Below are 19,117 nucleotides of genomic sequence, written 5' to 3' on the forward strand. Positions count from 1 at the left end.
GATTTGACTAGAGGGTAATATGACACAAGATATGAAAAAGTAATATGAAAATAACATGTAATTAAGTAGGTACTTTGAGTGAGTGAATTTAGATTCTTTTAATTACGGAGATAAAATATAAATTTAATATTTTTATGAATTTATATTTTCAAAACCGAGCCTTTATACATGATAAAAAATATTCGAACTTTTTCTTTTGAATGACAAGAAAATCCCTCTTTGTCCTGTCAAAACTAAAAATGTCAATAGACTTAGAGCATCTCCATGAGGTTTTTTGTGACTTTTTAGGTTGCCAAGTATGAGAGAGGAGAGCGGGAAAATATGAGAAAAAAGAAAAGAGAAAAATAAAACAAGTCTAACAACTAAAAAAACAAAAAATTATAATAATAAAAAGGTTGTTTAACGCTCCCACCTAGCGCGTGGTGTGCACATGCCTGGTTGGGCACTTAATGTGCCTCACGCGCACCAGGAGACATCCTTCTTTTTGTTGTGTTGGAGTCCACTGAATCTGACAAAAAACTAATGCGTCCAACAAGAACCCATTTTATTCCCTCATCCACATGTGCAATACCACCTGCAAAAACCTTCCAAAGTTTTCTTGTTAGGAATGCTCTTATGAACATCAAACTTAAAAACTTATCATTATTAAGTAAACAATCTGATTAAAGTTGCGTTAATATATTTGAATTTTTTTGAAGGTAAACGTAACTATTCCATTAATTCATAACATAAAACGTTTACATCAACGATCAATGAAATGGTAAATCATTCCTTACAGTCAGACATAGAAACATATTTGAACTTTTTAAGAAGTATAAAACGTATAGTTAGAAATTCACTAGGGTCTAAAAAATATCTAACTCAATTATTTTTGGTGGGTGGTTTGGGGAAGTCATTTTTATTACGCACATGCTTTAACAAGGCGATGGATTGGGATGCAGAATAAAAAATATCAAGGGGCCAATATTCTATAATATATACTTATCTAATGAAAGAGGTAGAGTGTTCTAAAAAAAAAAAAAAAATGAAAGAGGTAGAGTATTTTTTTTTCAGAGGTGTTAGGTTTATTGAATTCACTTATTTTTTTTTTACAAACATTTTCAATATTCACTTTTTCATTTCTTTTATTATTCCTGGCACATAATTACAATAGATTTACACCAAAAGATTAAATTGAGAAGGCCAACATTTTAATATATAATTAATTTTTCATGGCAATTTTTTTATGTAATTAGTACTAAGGGGAAGTAAGTCATATTATAGTATAAAATATTTAATCCTAATAAAAATTGGACAAGCATATCATTATCCTATCCATTAAGTTTAAAAATAAGAAAATGACGGTTTTAGTCGCGAATTAAATATGTTTAAATTGTAGATGTACTTAATTCATAAATTATTGCTTTATAGAATTTTTTCTCTTTAATTATATTGAAAGTGATTGTTCAAATCCCTTACTTATAAATTTTGTTAACATTAACAATCTATCTTGATTTATCAAATTATTAGAGGACAAATTGGTTATTTTGTAACTTGTTGTAATGTTGATTACATGAGGTTTCCCGCCGTTTCCTATTCCTAATCCTAATCAAAATATAAACAAGCTAAGGGCTATAAATTACTCCGTAATAAGTAGTAGGGTTAGCTTGTAGTTCTCAGTATCATCTATCTATCTGTGTCTCTGTTAGTTATCAAAATACATCCATCGACTGTGTTTAATTTCCGCATGCAATTCGGCGCGCGGCGGCGATATTCAGTGCGGTATACTACGATCTCCTTCTCCTTCAATTCATTATATATTGGTTCCATCGTATATCAATGGCAACACATGTACGCTATCTACCTTCGATCAAATTTTGGTTTGAGTCAATGTTGTGTTTTGGGGTGGCGGATCCAAGAACCGTGGTAATTATAGAAGTTGTTTTGAAATACAAAAGGTGGATATTCTTGAGAAATCGGTGGGGCCAGCTTGTTGATTTCTACGAGACAAACTCCGACTCCTACGCTTGTTTCGATTCTCCTGGGTTGTCGTATTCTGACTTGAGAGCCCAAATTCGTCTGTGGATGCCGGGAATGTCTCCCTCCTTATGCACCCACCTTTCCCAACGAATCTTCGTGTACGTACAACAAGTTGCATTTGCCAATGCCGACCACCACCTCAATGAGAATGGGGGTGCAAATAAAGTCACGGCTTTTGTGGAGATTGAGGAGCCTGAACTGCAACCAGACTATGACGATGATGATGATGACGATGACGATGAGGAAGATGATGATGATATTGATGATGAGTCGAAGCCACCAAGGAGTTTGAGTTGGGATGAGATTAATGGGTTGAAACAAGAAATGTTCAAGAATGGTACTGCTGTAGATGAGGGATCATTGATGTGTTCGATTTGTTTAGAAGATTTCTCGGCCGGAGTCAAGATTACGCCATTGCCATGTTCTCACACCTTTCACCATAACTGCATTGCTTCATGGCTCTTGAAACAGGCAAGTTGCCCGCTTTGTCGATTCGACATCTCGCAAGAATGCTAATGGCCGGCCATCTTTAACAATGTTAGCTAGTAATGAAATCATTTGATGTATCTTTTTTTTTCTCTTATACAACTGCTGCTTGTCAAAATCATGTCTAGTCCGATCATTCTACGGGTCCCTGACATTACAAAAAATAATAGGTCTTACATGAAGTTAATATATATTTTAAAAAATAAAATTACTAATGTCAAATAATTTGAAATAAGATTAACAAGTTTTAACAATTTTACACACAAAATAATAATCATTAAAAAAGATTGTAGGTGCTTTTCTAAATGTAAAATATCAATAATTGTATTAGTGCATCATATAAATAAATAATTATAGTTTATAAAAACGAATAAACAATTTTTGGAGTACAACGAATAAAGAATTTAAAATCAAATAGACTTACAAACAATAACATTTATACAACAAAACTTACAAATAAGGGTAGAGTACATACGTTAAAAATCTTTTTGGTTTGGCCAGAAATCAAAATGGTCCAAAACACATTAAAAATATTCATAACAAAATATAAAACATACTTAATTAGATAAAATAGTTCGAATAGAAAACACATTAAATCACACATATTATATATTGGTATGATATTTATAAATACTTTTTTCTCTTAGCTCGATCAATTTCAAGTTTTTTATAGAGTAATTTGAATAACAAAATATATTGGACATTTGGATGTATATCTTAGAATTTTTTGACGGTGTTTGAATGCACAATCAGAGAATTACCGATGCACACATTCAATATAGGAATGTACGATATTTTGTATAAGAATGCACAGCTTCTAATAAGACTGATTTACTTTAATATACAAAAACATTACAGTAAAATAATGACCTTATGTACAATGTACTTATAGATTTTTTTTTAAATTTTTTTTTAAAAATATATCAATATGGTTGTCATTGAAAATATCTAAATTAGAGCTTTTTAATGATATATTTTTTATACATCAATTTTATTTGTAAAAATAGAAAAATAAATTTAAGTTGAAAAAATTTAATGAGAAAAAATAGGGATGTGTTGTGTGCATATGCATTATGATCCACGATATAACTATTGATAGCTTGTTTGCATGGGATGTATTAATCATATATAACATAAACATAAATGTATTATCAAACTATCAACTTAAACTTTTAGTTTATACGAAACAAAACTTTCAATTATACTTTACCACGAATGGCAAAAACTTGTGTAGTGAGACCGTCCCACCGTGAGACGGGTCGGGTTAATGTGAAAATATGATACTTATACGCACAAATGTCATACTTATATGCTCAAATGTAATACTAATCATGAATAAAATTATTTTTGTTATTTATAATGGTAAATGTAATACTTTTAAGGGAAAAATGTAACACTTTTACATTTCAATTTAAAAGTATTACATTTTTTCTCAAAAGTATTATATTTTTCCTTATAAGTAAGGGGAACATTACTTATTATGAAAAATGTAATACTTTTGATGGAAAATATAATACTTTTACATCAAAATGCAAAATTATTACTATACATATTTCTTCAAAAGTATTACATTTTTTCTTATAAGTGATAAAAATTTTATTCCTAATTAGTACTACATTTGATCATATAAGTATGACATTTGCATGTTGATTCAACTCGACCTAATCCATCTCACGAATAAGGATCCATAAGTGTGACCCATAAAGATAAATATATTATCAAACTATTAACTTAAACTTTTAGTTGATACGAAACAAATCTTTCAATTATACTTTACCACGAATATACTATAATTTTGACCAACGCCCATGCTTTGGAGGGACCAATGCACCCCTAATATATATTAAAAGTTAGTAATATATATATAAATTTTCTTTAATTGAAGATAAAGTGGCATATTTGTTTTTTTGATCAGCTGGAAGGTGGATACCCAATGGTTTTAACTCTCGCTCCCTACTTGGCGCCACACCGGGACACCAAAGCCGTCATCTTCAAGTACTTCCACGATCTCAGCTAGTGGTTGGTCAAGGATGTACGTGCCTCTGGGGAGTGTTCCGGCTTTCATGATGTTAAAAAGAAAAATTGTTGCCTTCTCCTTCGCCAGAGAAGGTGACAATTTTATTATTTTTTTAATCCCACTTGCATTTGTGGTTAATGTTTGAAAAAAATAATAACAACAAACGCACGTGGAATTTACTTTCTGAGATCAAATATAAGTCTTAAATGCTCTTTTTCTATTTTAGTCCAACTTTTAAAATCTTCTTATTTTTTTCACTTCTTAGAAAAAGCTTTCCATTCTCGTCTTTCTCCCTGGACTAGGCCGAATTTGGCCGAGTTAACTCGCCCAACTCGGCAGAGTTAGCAGAGTTAACTTGAGGCCTTGTTAATTTTATTATTATATTTATATATATTTAAATTTATTTATTTATATAAGTAAGAGAAGTAAGAGATATGCGTATAATATATATAATAAAATATATGACATACACCCACACACATGAATTAATTTATTGTTTTTATAGATTGCTGCCCAGAACTGCCTAGTTACCGTCTAGGCGCCGTCCAGACCGCTTAGGCACTAGGCACTAGTCTACCGCCCGACTAGCGCCTAGCGCCTACTGCAACCATGATCTTAACTTCAAGTAAGATCTATTATTTTTTGCAATGTTACGAACCTAGGATTGGACATGATTTTGGCAAGCTGTAATTGCATAAGAGAAAAAAGATACATCAAATAATTTCATTACTAGCTAATAGTTTTAAAGATGGTCATGAGCATTGTTGCGTGATGTCGAATCGGCAAAGTGAACAGCTTACATGTTTCTGGAGCCATGAAGCAATGCAGTTATGGTGGAAGGTGTGAGAACATGGCAATGGCGTAATCTTGACTCCCGTCGAGAACTCTTCCAAACAAATGGAACACATCAATGATTCCTCTTCTGAATCAGTACCATTCTTGAACCTTTCTTGCTTCAACCCGTTAATCTCATCCCAACTCAAACCCCTTGGTGGCTTCGACGACTCCTCATTATTAGAAAAATATAAGATTATTCCACCATCATCATGAAGATCAGCCCGCACGCCGCCCGTGTAATCTTGTACTCGGTCATTGTCTGTTGGTTTCAGTTCTGGCTCCTCAATCTCCACAAAAGCCATGACTTTATTTGCACCGCCATTGTCATTGAGGCGGTGGCGGGCATTGGCAAATGCAACTTGTTGGGCGTACACGAAGATTCGGTGGGAAAGCTGGGCGCATAAGGAGGGAGACAGTCCGGACATCCACTGACCAATTTTGGCTTTCAACTCACAAATCAACAACTTAGGAAAATCGAAACAAGCGTTGAAGTCGGAGTTTATCTCGTAGAAATCAATAAGATAGCCCCGCCGATTTCTCAAGAATATCCTCCGTTTGTATTTCAAAACAACTTCTATAGTTACCACCGTTCTTGGATCGGACAGCCCAAAACACAACCTCGACTCAAACGAAGATCTGATCGAGGGTCGGAAGTGTACAGGTGTCGCCATTGATATGAATTGAAGGAGAAGGAGATCGATCGTACCGCACTGCACTTTCGCCGCGCGCCAAATTTCATGCGATTATTTTGATAACTAAGAGAGACGCAGATAGATGATACTGAGAACTACATACAACCCTACTTAACTTTATTTATAGCCCTTATTTATATTTTGATTAGGATTAGGAATAGGAAAGCTTTCTAAAAAAAAAAAAAAAAGGAAAGGAATAGGAATTAGGAAAGCACGTTGAAATTTTAAAACTTAATGAATATGATACTGCATGCTTGTCCAATTTTTATTGGGATTAAATATTAAATATTATGTACCATAATATGACTTACTTTCCCTCAATATAAATTACATAAAAAAATTTGCCATGAAAAAAATAAAAAATTAGTTATATATTAAAATGTTGGCCTTCTCGACTTAATCTTTCGGTGTAAATCTATCTTAATTATGTGTCAAGAATAATAGAAGAAATGAAAAAAGTAAATATTGAAAATGTTTGTAAAAAAAAAAATTCAAGAAACTCAGAAAAGCAGTCTCTTTTATTAGATATAAGTAACCTAAGAATTAATACAAACAATGAAACACTTGGTCACGGTCTTATAAAACACACTATTTTTAAAAAAATCATTTCCCTTACTAAGCCAACAAGGGTGATTAAACCATAACTTTTAAGATACAAGATGTCAAATTTCTCATATTACTTTTATGAGAAATTCACGCCAAGGGAGTAATTTGATATTTTTAGTTTGTAAAAATTAAATTCTTTCATAAATTTTGTAGTAGTTTAGTCCAAAATTTTATATCATATATATATTGACAATGGATGAAAATTCAATTATATGCTTATTGTTCCTAGTTAATATCATATAGGTTCTCTGAGTATAGTCATTTTGCCACATTTAGTCCTAAACTTTAAAATTGACTACTTTTAGTTCCTCGACTTTCAATTTATAATTATCCGTGGTTCAAGTTAACTATCTATGATCCTTCAATTTTCAAAATTTAACCAGCTATAGTCCTAGTGGAAGGACCATGATTGATTAACATTTGATAGTTGAAAGACCATGAGTGGTTAAATTGGACCACAGATGGTAACAATTTGAAAGTCGAAAGACCACAGTCCACAGGTAGTCAATTTGAAAGTTTATGACTAAATGTAACAAAACCACTATATTTAATTTGAAGCACCTCGGATGGTATTAAAGTTTATTGTCAAAGATCCCCCATCTATGTTCTCTTAAACCCATAGTAATGAAGGAGAATATAGAAAGTTTTTGTAACTTGCATAATCATTATTTTCATAATGATAACAAAAATTTAAATTTAATATTTAACTTATTCACATATCAAATATTTATAAAATTGATCAAAAATTCATTATATTAATTAATAAATATAATATATTTTATGAGATCTTCACCTGGAAAAGTCAATCTTTAACTCGAAAAAAACTCTAATGAGAATATATTCTAGTGCCTTAATCGCTCTGGGAGTATATTATGATGTCTCATTCCATTCGAAAACTTCTTTCGATTTTCAGATCCTTTCCTTCCAAGAACATTGTTTTTCTTCATTTTCTTACTTCTCAATTGCCTAACTTCATTAGGCAACCCGATAGTCAAACAGGTTTTTTTGCCAAGTGAGATAGGAGGTATGAGGAAAAAAAATTCACTTTCTTGCAACATCTCATCTCTCATCTTGCTTAGTCTCTCCTTCTTTCACATCACCTAATCAAAAATAACTTCTAAATTTGTTATTGGATGATGCTTTTAGAATTGTCAATTGTGTTTCTTTGTAGAACACTTATTAGACAAATTTTCTATTGCTTTCACCTTTGTGATTGATCGAATTTGTTAAAACAACTAAATTTGATGGTTGCAATCAAGATATCATATTAGTATATTACTTTGATTAATGATAAAAAAAAATTAAAATTAAAAAGAGCCCAATTCATATACCTTCAAGTATTATTATTCAATTTTGTCTTCTTTAATTCGTGTTTATTTCTATCCTACTAAATATCCAACACACAGATGCCTTCACCAAGTCCATGCGTGTGTATCAGCTTTCTCTTGCTCTATGTTCCTTTCTTTTTTGGGTGACTGAGGAAACCCTACTATTCTATCTTTTTCTTTTCTTTTCTTTTTGTATATATGAGTTCAGTGTTTACCATTAATTCATGTGGGTAAAAATGCAAGTTGATTTGGCTAGAAGATAATATGAAACAGGAAATGAAAAAGTAATATGAAAATAACAGATAAGTAATAACTTTGAGTGAATTTAGATTCTGTTAATTATAAAAATAAATATATTTAAACTTTTTTTTGGAATGACAAGATAAAATCCCTCTTTGACCTATCAAAACTAAGAATATCAATAAACTTATAAGCATTAAACTTAAAATTGTCATTATTAAATAAACAATCCAGCTAATTCCATTTTTAGTTCTAGATTTATAAGGGACAATCCATTTTTAGCCCTTTTTTATTATAACATCCTCATTTGGCCCTAGTATTATTGTGGCATGACCAATTTTAGTCCTCTATTAACAAAATCGTTGAAATATATATCATTAAATAAAAAGACATTTCAATCTTTTTTATACAAAGTATGTTGAACCGCTATATTTTTTGTGTTTATTTTTTTTTGAAAACATTAATAATTGAAGACTGAAATGTTCTTGTATTTAACGATATTTAAACTGTTTTGTTGATAAAGGACCAAAAATGATTTTGTCACAATAATACTAGGATCAAAAGTGGATGTTCTAATAAAAAAGTAGACTGTCACATATATATCTAGGACAAAAAATGAAATTAACTCATAAATAATCTTTCAAAATTGAGCCCGCCTCAACAATCTTGCTTTCTTAGAAATTAGAATTCCTGTCTCACATTAGAAGGTCCGCATCCGGGTTAGAAAGAATTTTCATATTTGGGGACGAAATATATAGTGATAGGATGATTGTAAAATATGATGAGAATTAAAGTATTTGTTCCATTTCACTTAAAGTAACACGTGGATCATAGTCTTTTTTTTATTGAATTGGACAGAGATTCGAACCATAATCTTTGACATGAGTGACTTTGATATCAAATTGAAGCATTTGATCCATTTCAACAAAATGTCAATAATTGGATTGCACATTTATGTTTATATGCTATATGCTAACAATGATAATCCTATTTGTAAGTTTTGTTGTATAAATGTTATTGTTGGTAAGTTTATTTGATTTTAAATTGTTTATTCATTTTTATAAACTTTATAATTATATTATTTATTTATGAACACACTGATACAAATATTGATATTTTGCATTTAGGAAAGCACTTACAATCTTTTTTAATGATTATTATTGTGTATGCAAAATTATTAAAACTTATTAATCTTATTTCACATTATTTGACATTTGCATTTCTTTTTCTTATATGTAAATTAAACTTTAGACATTAAAATATATGTTAACCTCAGATAAGATCGATTATTTTTTGCCATGTCACGGACCTATAAAGTGATAGGACGAGACATGATTTTGACAAGCAATAGTTGTATAAGAGAAAATAAGATATATCAAATGATTTCATTACTAGCAAACACTCTTAAAGATGGTGATTAGCATTGTTGCGTGACGTCGAATCGACAAAGCGGGCAGCTTGCCTGTTTCTGGAGCCATGAAGCAATGCAGTTATGGTGAAAGGTGTGAGAACATGACAATGGCATAATCTTAACACCCGCAGAGAACTCTTCCAAACAAATTGAACACATCAATGATTTCTCCTCTGCAACGGTAGTATTATCCTTCTGAATCTTTCTTGCTTCAACCCGTTAATCTCATCCCAACTCAAACCCCTTGGTGGTTTCGACGAGTCATCATCATCATCATCGTCATAATAATGGTCGATGAAATTATTAGGAAAATATAAGATTATTCCATCATCATCATCATCAAGATCAACCCGCAAGCCCGTGAAATCTTGTCCTTGGTCATTGTCTGAGGGTTGCAGTTGTGGCTCCTCAATCTCCACAAAAGCCGTGACTTTATTTGCACCGCCATTCTCATTCAGGCGGTGGCGGGCATTGGCAAGTGCAACTTGTTGCGCGTACACGAAGATTCGGTGGGAAAGTTGGTTGCGTAAGGAGCGAGACATTCCCGGCATCCACAGACGAATTCGGGCTCTCAAGTCAGAATACGACAACCCAGGAGAATCGAAACAAGCGTAGGAGTGGGAGTTTATCTCGTAGAAATCAACAACCTGGCCCCGCCGATTTCTGAAGAATATCCAACGTTTGTATTTCAAAGCAACTTCTATAATTACCACCGTTCTTGGACCGGCGAGCCCAAAACATAAGCTCGACTCAAACGAAGATCTGATCGAGGGTCGGAAGTTTACATGTGACTCCATTGATATGATGGAACCAATGAATTTCAGGATCGGAGATCGCAGCCGATCGATGTATTTTGATAACTAAGGGAGACACAGATAGAGAACTACAAGCCTACTTAACTTTATTTATAGCCCTTATTTATATTTGATTAGGATTAGGAATAGGAAAGCTTTCTTAATTTTTTTATTTTTTATTTTTAATTAAAGAAAGGAAAGGAATATAAAGCTCGTTGTAATTTTAAAACTTAATGGATATGATACTGTTTCTCCAATTTTTATTGGGATTAAATATTACTACCTCCGTCTCAAAATGGTTGTCTGGTTCGTTTAACGAGGCTTGACTGAAGTAATTTTTAATCTAATTTTTCATAATATTAAGTTTAGCATTAATATATAAAATTTATATATTTAAAAACTACATTAAAAGTACTATTAAACACAAAAAATTAAATTAAAAATTACTAAAGAAAATAAGCAAAGAAGAAAGAGTTGATTTGACCAATGAATAGTAAATAGGACAGGTAAAATGGGACAGAGGGAGTATATACTATAAATCTATAATATGACTTACTTCATTCCCCTCAATATAAATTAGAGTTAATTCCATTTTTGGTCCTAGATTTATAGATGGCATTTCACTTTTAGTCCTTTTTTTTTTCAAAACATCCACTTTTGATCCTAGTATTATTGTGACATGACCATTTTTGGTCCTCCATCTACAAAAAGGTTTAAATTTTGCAAAATAAAAGAGCATTTCAGTCTTCGATTTTGATTTTTTTTCAAAAAATAAACATAAAAAATCTAGCGAGTCAACCTACTTTGTATAAAAAAGATCAAAATGTCATTGTATTTAACGGCATTTCAATGATTTTCTTGACGGAGAACCAAAAATGGTCATGCCACAATAATACTAGGACCAAAAGTGGATATTTTAGAAAAAAAAATGACTAAAAGTGGAATGTCACCTATAAATCTAGGACCAAAAATGGAATTAACTCATATAAATTACATAAAAAATTATTTGTATATTATAATGTTGGCCTTCTCAACTTAATATTTCGGTGTAAATCTATCTTAATTATGTGTCAAGAATAATAGAAGAAGGAAAAAAGTCAATATTATTGTCAATTATTATGTCACCATTTTTTTCCCATAATTAAGTGATATACATTTTACTGATTAACTAAATATTTTAAGAGATGAAGGTGAAAACCAAGATCACAAAGTAAATAATTAATATTAATTTTTTTTCAATTTCAAAATTAATCATGTAAACTAGCAAATGTAATTAAAAGTGTAAATAAATAATTAAACACACATTAAATCTCTAATTAATTAATAAACATAACTAATAAGACTAAAGCTAAGCATATATATCTCAAATTTAGAGATTTTTGAAATAAGAAAATAAAAAAAATGGTGACTTTAATTGTTTGATTTATTTCTTTTTATTTAATGAATTTGAATTTTAATATATATTTTGAGTTCTTTTAATATAAAAATAATAAATTAAAAAAAAAATATTTGGAGGGGGGGAGGGGGCGGGGGTGTAAAGACTCTAAAAGTATATTTTATTCCCATTATATTAATATATGCATATATATATTTACTAAAAAATTTAAAAGTGGAGGTAAGGGTGGGTGGGTGGGAGGCCCCTACCCTTAACGTGGCTCCGTCCCTGGTCATTAATGTTGGTATGGTATGCAGTTGCAAAACAGTTGAAGTGTAAAACCAAATACATTATTAGAACATCTCACAAAGATGTTAAAAAAAAAAAAAACACACTTAATCAACACACTCTCTTAGTTTTCAAAAGGATTAAAATATGTATCATGGACTCATGGTATTATTTAGATGGAATTAAAAATTGATGACTAAAGTTCTGAAATCATTATATTCAAAGATCATTTTGATAATTTTCTCTCTAGAGCTCAACCACAAACCAAATTGATGAGTTGGATCTAATTATCCACTAGACTACTCCGCTCAGGGTATAAGCAAAGATTCAAACCCGTGAACTTAAATTTGTTATTTAGTATTGTTCAGTGTTGCAAAATTCGCGCCTAGATCGAGTCGAGAAAGACCGGAATCAGCCTCCTCCGCGACCAAGCGCCTAGCCCGTCTAGGCGGCCGGCCGGCTGGGCAGTTTTTTTTTTTTTTTTTTTTTTTTTTAAAATTTTTTTTTATTTTTTTTTTTTTTTTTTTTTTTTTTTTTTTTAAATATTTTAGTAATTTTAAATCTTAAACATTTAAACTATTAATGTTATAATGTATTAACTTATACTCTAATAGTCTAATAAGTAATAAATTAATAAAATAATAAGTAATAAGTAATAACTAAATTAAACTAATACGTAATAATACACTAATAATTAATAAATAATAACTAATTTAATAACTTAATAGGTAGTAACTATTAACTTGTTAAGTATTAACTATTTAACTATTAAAGAGTAAAGACTTAAAATATTAAACACTTTACAATTATTAACAATTAAAATATTTTTTTTTTAAAAAAAAAATTAAAAGGGCGCCTAGCGATTTTTTAAAGCTGGTATTGCTTCCAGCTATTTAACATTCACAACTATTTGTAAATTACTAAAATGACTATTGTTGGAAAATGCAAAGGCAATGAGAATTTGTGGTTCTCAGCTATCTTAAGATGCCATTTTAGCTCATTTTCCAACACAAAATACTATTAGCATGTCATATGGTTGTGTACATGGTGTATCAAAACCTGCCTATAAGTTTGACATGGATTTATCTTCAATCTTTAAAAACTCTTAAAAGAAGAAAGTTGTAGAGAATTGTCGTAATTTTTAATGGACACTTGAATCACCTCAATTAGACTTCGTCATAAAAGAGATATGATCAAAATACTCTGCATGTTACAAAGTGCACATTTTGTCATTTTTGCTTAAAATTTTCTAAAATTTTAACATTAATGAATTAAGCATCATATATCATCAAACTAAATGAGATATACAAGCAAATTTGCAAAATCATTATAGATATAGAATTAGAAATAAGTACAATATTGTCTACATTAAACAAAATAAATGATAAACTAGACATTTCAAAAGCCATCTGATTATATCGATTGTTTTTAATAGGATTCTCATTCACATGTGTTTGTATACTAAGACAAACTCACCGCGACACATCCAAACAAAATACATAAGGAGATATGGTCACATGATTGCCAATCGTTATACCATGGACCCGAGTCCACCTTGCAAAGTGGACTCGTCACAATTTACATACTGAATCTACCATGGAAACCGTAGTCCATGTTATAATTTGCCAATGATTTACTAGTTGTGCAACCAAATATGAAAATAATTCTTGTGTATATATCTTCTTTCAATAAATACACTGTTTAGGCAAGAGTTGTTAACAGCATTTTGCATGCCACACTCTTCCTTAAACACAAGAAATTTGAACAGAATATTTACATTTGCTATTGGACTGAACATCCTTCTGGGAGTGGTGGAGAGTCTCTAGCTGAACCTTGCAACTATCAACCCTCTGACAGAGCCTACAAAGGCAAATACAATGACAACCAAACATATATAGGTATATGTACGAAGAACAACCTTGATGGTCGTCCAGGATTCTATTCTTTTCTGCTTTAGATACATCTCCACTGGGAAATACACTACTACTGGCCAAAAGGTTATTGCTCCTGAAAATCCGACAACCTGGTTGAAGTAGGGGAATAGTACCGCGATTCCAGTGACTGTAACAACATAAGCAGTTCGGAAAACCAATCTCAGTAAATTTAACCTAAAACCTGGTAACAATAACCGCTTCAGATCATAATCTCTGTGCACAATGTCACTCTCCGGGAATTTCCTCCCAAGCCAGCTCTCGAAATTTGCAAACAATGGCTGGCTGAATACCTAAGAATGCACATACGACAATAGCGAGAGAGAGAGAGAGAGAGAGATTGTTAATTGAGTAATGCTAGCAGAGTGAGGTAATTTGGAGAAGAAGTAGAATGTACCTGATATGCTCCAACAAGATGAACCACGACACATGCATTTGCGATATCGACTAGCCAGTATGGCTCATAGAAACCGAATCCTGTCAAAAGGTTCCCAGGCGTGTTGGTCCCAAAGGCTGCATAACCAAATCCGCCACAACATAGGTAGAAGAGAGTTGTAATGCAAACTGCTATCGTTGACGCTTTTTTCATGGTCGCCTTTTCTGGAGGAGTTTCCTTCAATGTATCCTTCACATATTCGATGTTTTTCCAATCATATAATTAATTAAACATTTCACTATCGGTTATTCTTGTTCAAGAGAAAATGTTTAATTCTCCATGATAGTAAAATTGGTGCACCTAACCTGTATGTTTAAGAAAACAAGAGAGAATGGAAAAGCAAAGGCAATGTCTCCAAGTGCTTGTGCAACTGACCATACTTTCTCAATCGCATTGTCAGAAGGCAATCCAGTAATGCTACCCTTTATTTCTCCATTCTCTGAAAATTATAATTCGCAACGTGTAAGTTTATGTGCATGGAACGCCCATCAATTTTAAAATGAAGATGGTTCGGTAATGAATGATTGTTTGGACATGGATAACCTACCAATTACTTTCGCCAAGCCTAGTCCTGCTCCAATTAAAGAATAGGTGAAAGACATGATTGCTGCAACTACGGAGAGCCACTTTGTGTTTTGAAAATTACGAACTTGAGACACTAGAGCTTGAACCGCTCCAAATATAACCATATGTTTTGTATTTGAATTCCCACCACAAGCAGCATCATGCCCTTCATATTGATAGCAGTTTGATTTTTGTATTGCTCTGCAATAAAAGGAGCGATAGATCACTAGTAGCCAATTGTTTTGAATGCTTAAATGTTGTTGCTAGATAAATGAGGTTACATGGAAAAGCAATTCGCACGTCCTAAAACTTCAGTATCAAGTGGCTGCAAATATTGTAAAGGAACATCATATAACTTTTGGCATACCCGATGCTACTAGCAGTGGTGATTGTATACACAATTGCAACCTTGATGAAGTTAATTTGAACAACGATGCCACAAAACCAAGCGCTTTTCTTTCCTGATCATACAGAATAAAGCACGTTAAGTCACAAAGAAACATGGTAAATTACTAAATTAGTGTTATCTTGATCCCGAAAAGTTTTGGAGAAGCAATAGTAGCAGAAAGAAGTGCCAAAGGCCTAAAGTTTCATACTTTCATCATGCTCATTGCTCACCTAAAATTGACGTAACTGCATCAAGGTAAGAGCCATGGCGGATGGTGCACTCTGGGTCAGTGGATTTGTGACAGTTGCAGAGAAGAAATGCAGAAATAATCGTTACAGAAGCAAAACACAGCATGGACAATGGACCTGCAATCCATCCTAGTTGTGCCATGCTCCAAGCTAATGATAGCACACCTGAGCCTATCACTGCTGTGATTATATGTGCCAAAGCAGTCCATTCGTTTCCTGAGTAGAAATTATAATCCGGAATTAAAACTTCATTAATTCTACAAAGATGAAAAGCAGAATTCAACAGCACATGAAGTAGCCTCCATTTTCAAGCCGAATTCTAAATTCTAAAATTTGAATTTTCAAACTGTTAGACAAAACTAATTTCTCTTGTGTTCGATGAAATAAGTTCGTAAATTTCAAAACAAAATAAATAAATAAATAAATAAATAAATAAAAAGAGGAAAGAAAAACTACCAGTTCTTTTGAGTGGATCCTTGATAGTTTCAGTTGGTGGAGTTGACGATGATGAAGGAGAAGAGCGCGTATGCTGCAACAAGGGCATCTTAACACTATCAACCTCTTCCTCTTCATCAAATCCCATAACCTGTAACGAACGATATCTCTGCCTTTGATGCACTCTGTGGCTCCGTGTTCTCGGCTTTCCCAGACTATATTATTGGCGTGTTTATTTCTTTATTCCGCCATGCCCAACCAATAGTCTTGGTAAAGCAAGTGCAAAATAAAAAATAACTTCCACGAAACGAAACGAAAAGACCCACACGCATAAGATAATTGGATAAGACATTTGTGTATTTTGACTCTTTAGACTACCTAAGATTTTGACGTTGAAATTTTGAACCAATAAGCATCTTGGGAGGGCATGACTCGTGAGCAGTCTCTTTCGTCTTTAGTTGCTTGGTGGTGGATGCAACTTATCCAAGAGGTCTTGGTGTTGGTGGTGGGTTGGAGATTTTTTGGTGGTGGTGGGATCGATAGAGGTGTCGCACGGTGGAAGCAAACAGCGGCAGTGGGGGCTGGATTTTGTCGGAGATACGGCGGCGGAGGTTGATGGAGGTTTGAAGATTGGTTTTTTTTTTTTCAGAGAAAGGAGGTTGGGGGGTGAAATCTGGGTTTTTGAGGGGATGGAGCTAAGATCTAAACTTTTTTTTTCAGAAAAATTGATGAATGCGGAAGAAGGAGGCGGCGACGGCGGCGATATGGAGGCAGGTCGCCGGTGGTGTGCAGAGCTAGGGTTTCTGAGACCATTGCTTTTGGGCCTGTATATGGACTTATTGAGTTATTGTATTGGGATGAATTGCGTTTTCTTTTGGGTCTGAGCGGGAGGTTTTACAAATATTTGGGCTTAAATCGATTATTTGCAAAATCTCTACGGCCCAAGCAGAGCCAGGGCCATAGAGGGCAGTTGTTATGCTATGGACTCAGGTCCACCTTGCAAGGTGGATTCGGGTCTATGTTAACACATAACTACATGTTTATAATTTTATAACTTCATGTTCACACTTTTATAACTCTATGTTCACAATTTCATAATTCTATGTTCACAATTTCATAATTCTATATTATGAGCATAGAGTTCAAAATTACATATATAAATTGTGAACACTAAAATTATAAACATAGACTCAGGTCCATGTCCATGGCATAATTTTCCCATAGAGGGGATTTGGAAATAGTTTTCAACCAGCGATAGACGCACCTTGGTTAGAACCTCACTAGCTACGTCATTGCCCCAATCGATTATTTATATTATGAGCAAATTGATTACTCCTTATTTTAAGGCAAATTATTGTGTGGACCACGGTTCACATAATGTTGTGTGGATCATAACAAAAAGTATATTTTAATATATTAGAAATATATTATTTTTATACTGAATGTACATTAATATGTGTGGACCTAACTTTATTGGCTCTTATTCCTATAGCAGATAAATAGATAAGGCTCTTATTAGATAGTAGATAGAAGAATAGATATGTTAAAAATAGCTCTGCAAAGGGCTTGTATGATGACCCTGCTTGTATTAGGCAGGCCTTGAGGGAATTGAATGGAGGGTTTTTGGACCTTCATGAATTGGATTCTCATTGCTCGCCATGGTTCATGGTTGTTTATTACCCAACATTGACTGAAATGTAACAAGTAAAGAGCCATGCCACATATACGGTAGCAGTCCACTCATATCCTGAATTTTTGGGTGAATGCATAAGTAAAACCTTCGCCAATAGCAATTTCATTAGTGAGATTTTGATAATTTTTTTATTGAATTTCAAGTTTATACCTAAGAAAAAGTCTTAAATATATAAAATCTAAAAGAATTGAAGTGGTCGCCCATCAAGTGCATATAAGACTATAAGAGCACACGCCTAATAGGCATTTTGCATGTTGCTCACTGTGTGCACTTTTTTTTCTTTCCCCTGGAAAATTGAATTCTTGCACAAGAGCTCTTCTCTGCTCTCCCTTGCCACATCACTTTTTCTTTCTTCCAATACAGCTAAATTAAAAAAACCCTTTAAAAAATGCTATTTAACATGCTCTTAAGCTACCAGGTTGAAGCAATAGTACAATGGTTAGATTTTTAGTTCGTTACTATGAGCAAATCATTTTTCTGAAAAATTAGGAAATAACCCACTACTGGCTTGCTCTAACTCCATAAAAGACTACGCTTGTTATACCATGGACTAGAGTCCACCTTGAAAGAATGTAAATTGTGTTTCTAAATCAAAACACATAACAACTGTAGAATAGAATTTGGGAATACAAGATTGTATTAAATTTTAAAATGATTAAATTGTGTGTTTTTAGTATTTAGAATTGACTGCAGTATTTGAAAGAAACTTGTGAATACAAAACAAGTTAATCAATTATATATATGTTAATATTGTATGTTTGTAGTATCCAAATTGTGAATTTTTAAAATGTAAATTGTGAATATTTAGCATGTAAATTGTATATCTATGCCATTTTAAATTCGGGTCCAGAGAATAATTTGGCAGACTACACTATCTAAGCTAATTGGTGCAGATTCTTGACTTTTGGGGCTCAAAAGTTTGAAATGCCAGTTAAAGTTGATGGCGAAATATTGGATTTTTCTTGTTTAATTTTCAAAGAAAAAGATTGTTGCTTTAATAGCTCAAAGTCTTAAACCAAGTGCAATCCCATCATCGTTGCGGGTCAAGTTGGACAGTTATACCATGGCGGGTCCACAGAATAAGGCAAATTAACTTATGGAATCGGGTCATGCTTACAATTTTAAAACTCTATGTTCATAATTTTAGAATTTTATATTCACAATTTTAGATTTTAATATACAAAATGTCAAAATTACATTGTTCAATATTCACAATTTTATTATATAAATTCAAAAATTGTGTTATACAATTGAACATATAATTATGAAATTATGATCATGAATTTATGAAATTGTAAACATTGACCCGTGTAAAGTGGATATGGATTC

General features: G+C 32.5%; 1 protein-coding gene and 1 pseudogene across 1 annotated transcript; both read right to left on the reverse strand.

Moving 5' to 3' along the window:
• Window positions 1-13,746: 13,746 nt before the first annotated feature.
• Window positions 13,747-16,967, reverse strand: LOC116011166 (probable amino acid permease 7). The gene is made up of 7 exons (XM_031250689.1): window positions 16,117-16,967; window positions 15,643-15,876; window positions 15,392-15,485; window positions 15,008-15,225; window positions 14,766-14,899; window positions 14,422-14,649; window positions 13,747-14,317 (listed from the first exon to the last, which is right to left on the reverse strand). The coding sequence occupies exons 1-7, from the start codon at window positions 16,241-16,243 to the stop codon at window positions 13,916-13,918; spliced, it is 1,437 nt and encodes a 478-aa protein (XP_031106549.1). The 5' UTR covers window positions 16,244-16,967; the 3' UTR covers window positions 13,747-13,915.
• Window positions 16,968-17,291: 324 nt separating this feature from the next.
• On the reverse strand, window positions 17,292-17,401 carry LOC116011487 (annotated as a pseudogene).
• Between the last annotated feature and the right edge of the window lie 1,716 nt (window positions 17,402-19,117).

The sequence above is a fragment of the Ipomoea triloba genome, chromosome 2 (assembly GCF_003576645.1).
Source record: "Ipomoea triloba cultivar NCNSP0323 chromosome 2, ASM357664v1".
Classification (NCBI taxonomy): domain Eukaryota; kingdom Viridiplantae; phylum Streptophyta; class Magnoliopsida; order Solanales; family Convolvulaceae; genus Ipomoea; species Ipomoea triloba.

What these genes read in the sequence shown, in the direction of transcription:
- LOC116011166 (XM_031250689.1), bottom strand. Translation starts at nt 16,243, where the DNA reads ATGGGATTTGATGAAGAGGAAGAGGTTGATAGTGTTAAGATGCCCTTG. An exon ending in TGCAGTTACGTCAATTTTAG is followed by an intron (nt 15,486 to 15,642) that starts GTGAGCAATGAG and finishes CTGTATGATCAG; the next exon opens with GAAAGAAAAGCGCTTGGTTT. An exon ending in ACCACTGCTAGTAGCATCGG is followed by an intron (nt 15,226 to 15,391) that starts GTATGCCAAAAG and finishes CTTTTATTGCAG; the next exon opens with AGCAATACAAAAATCAAACT.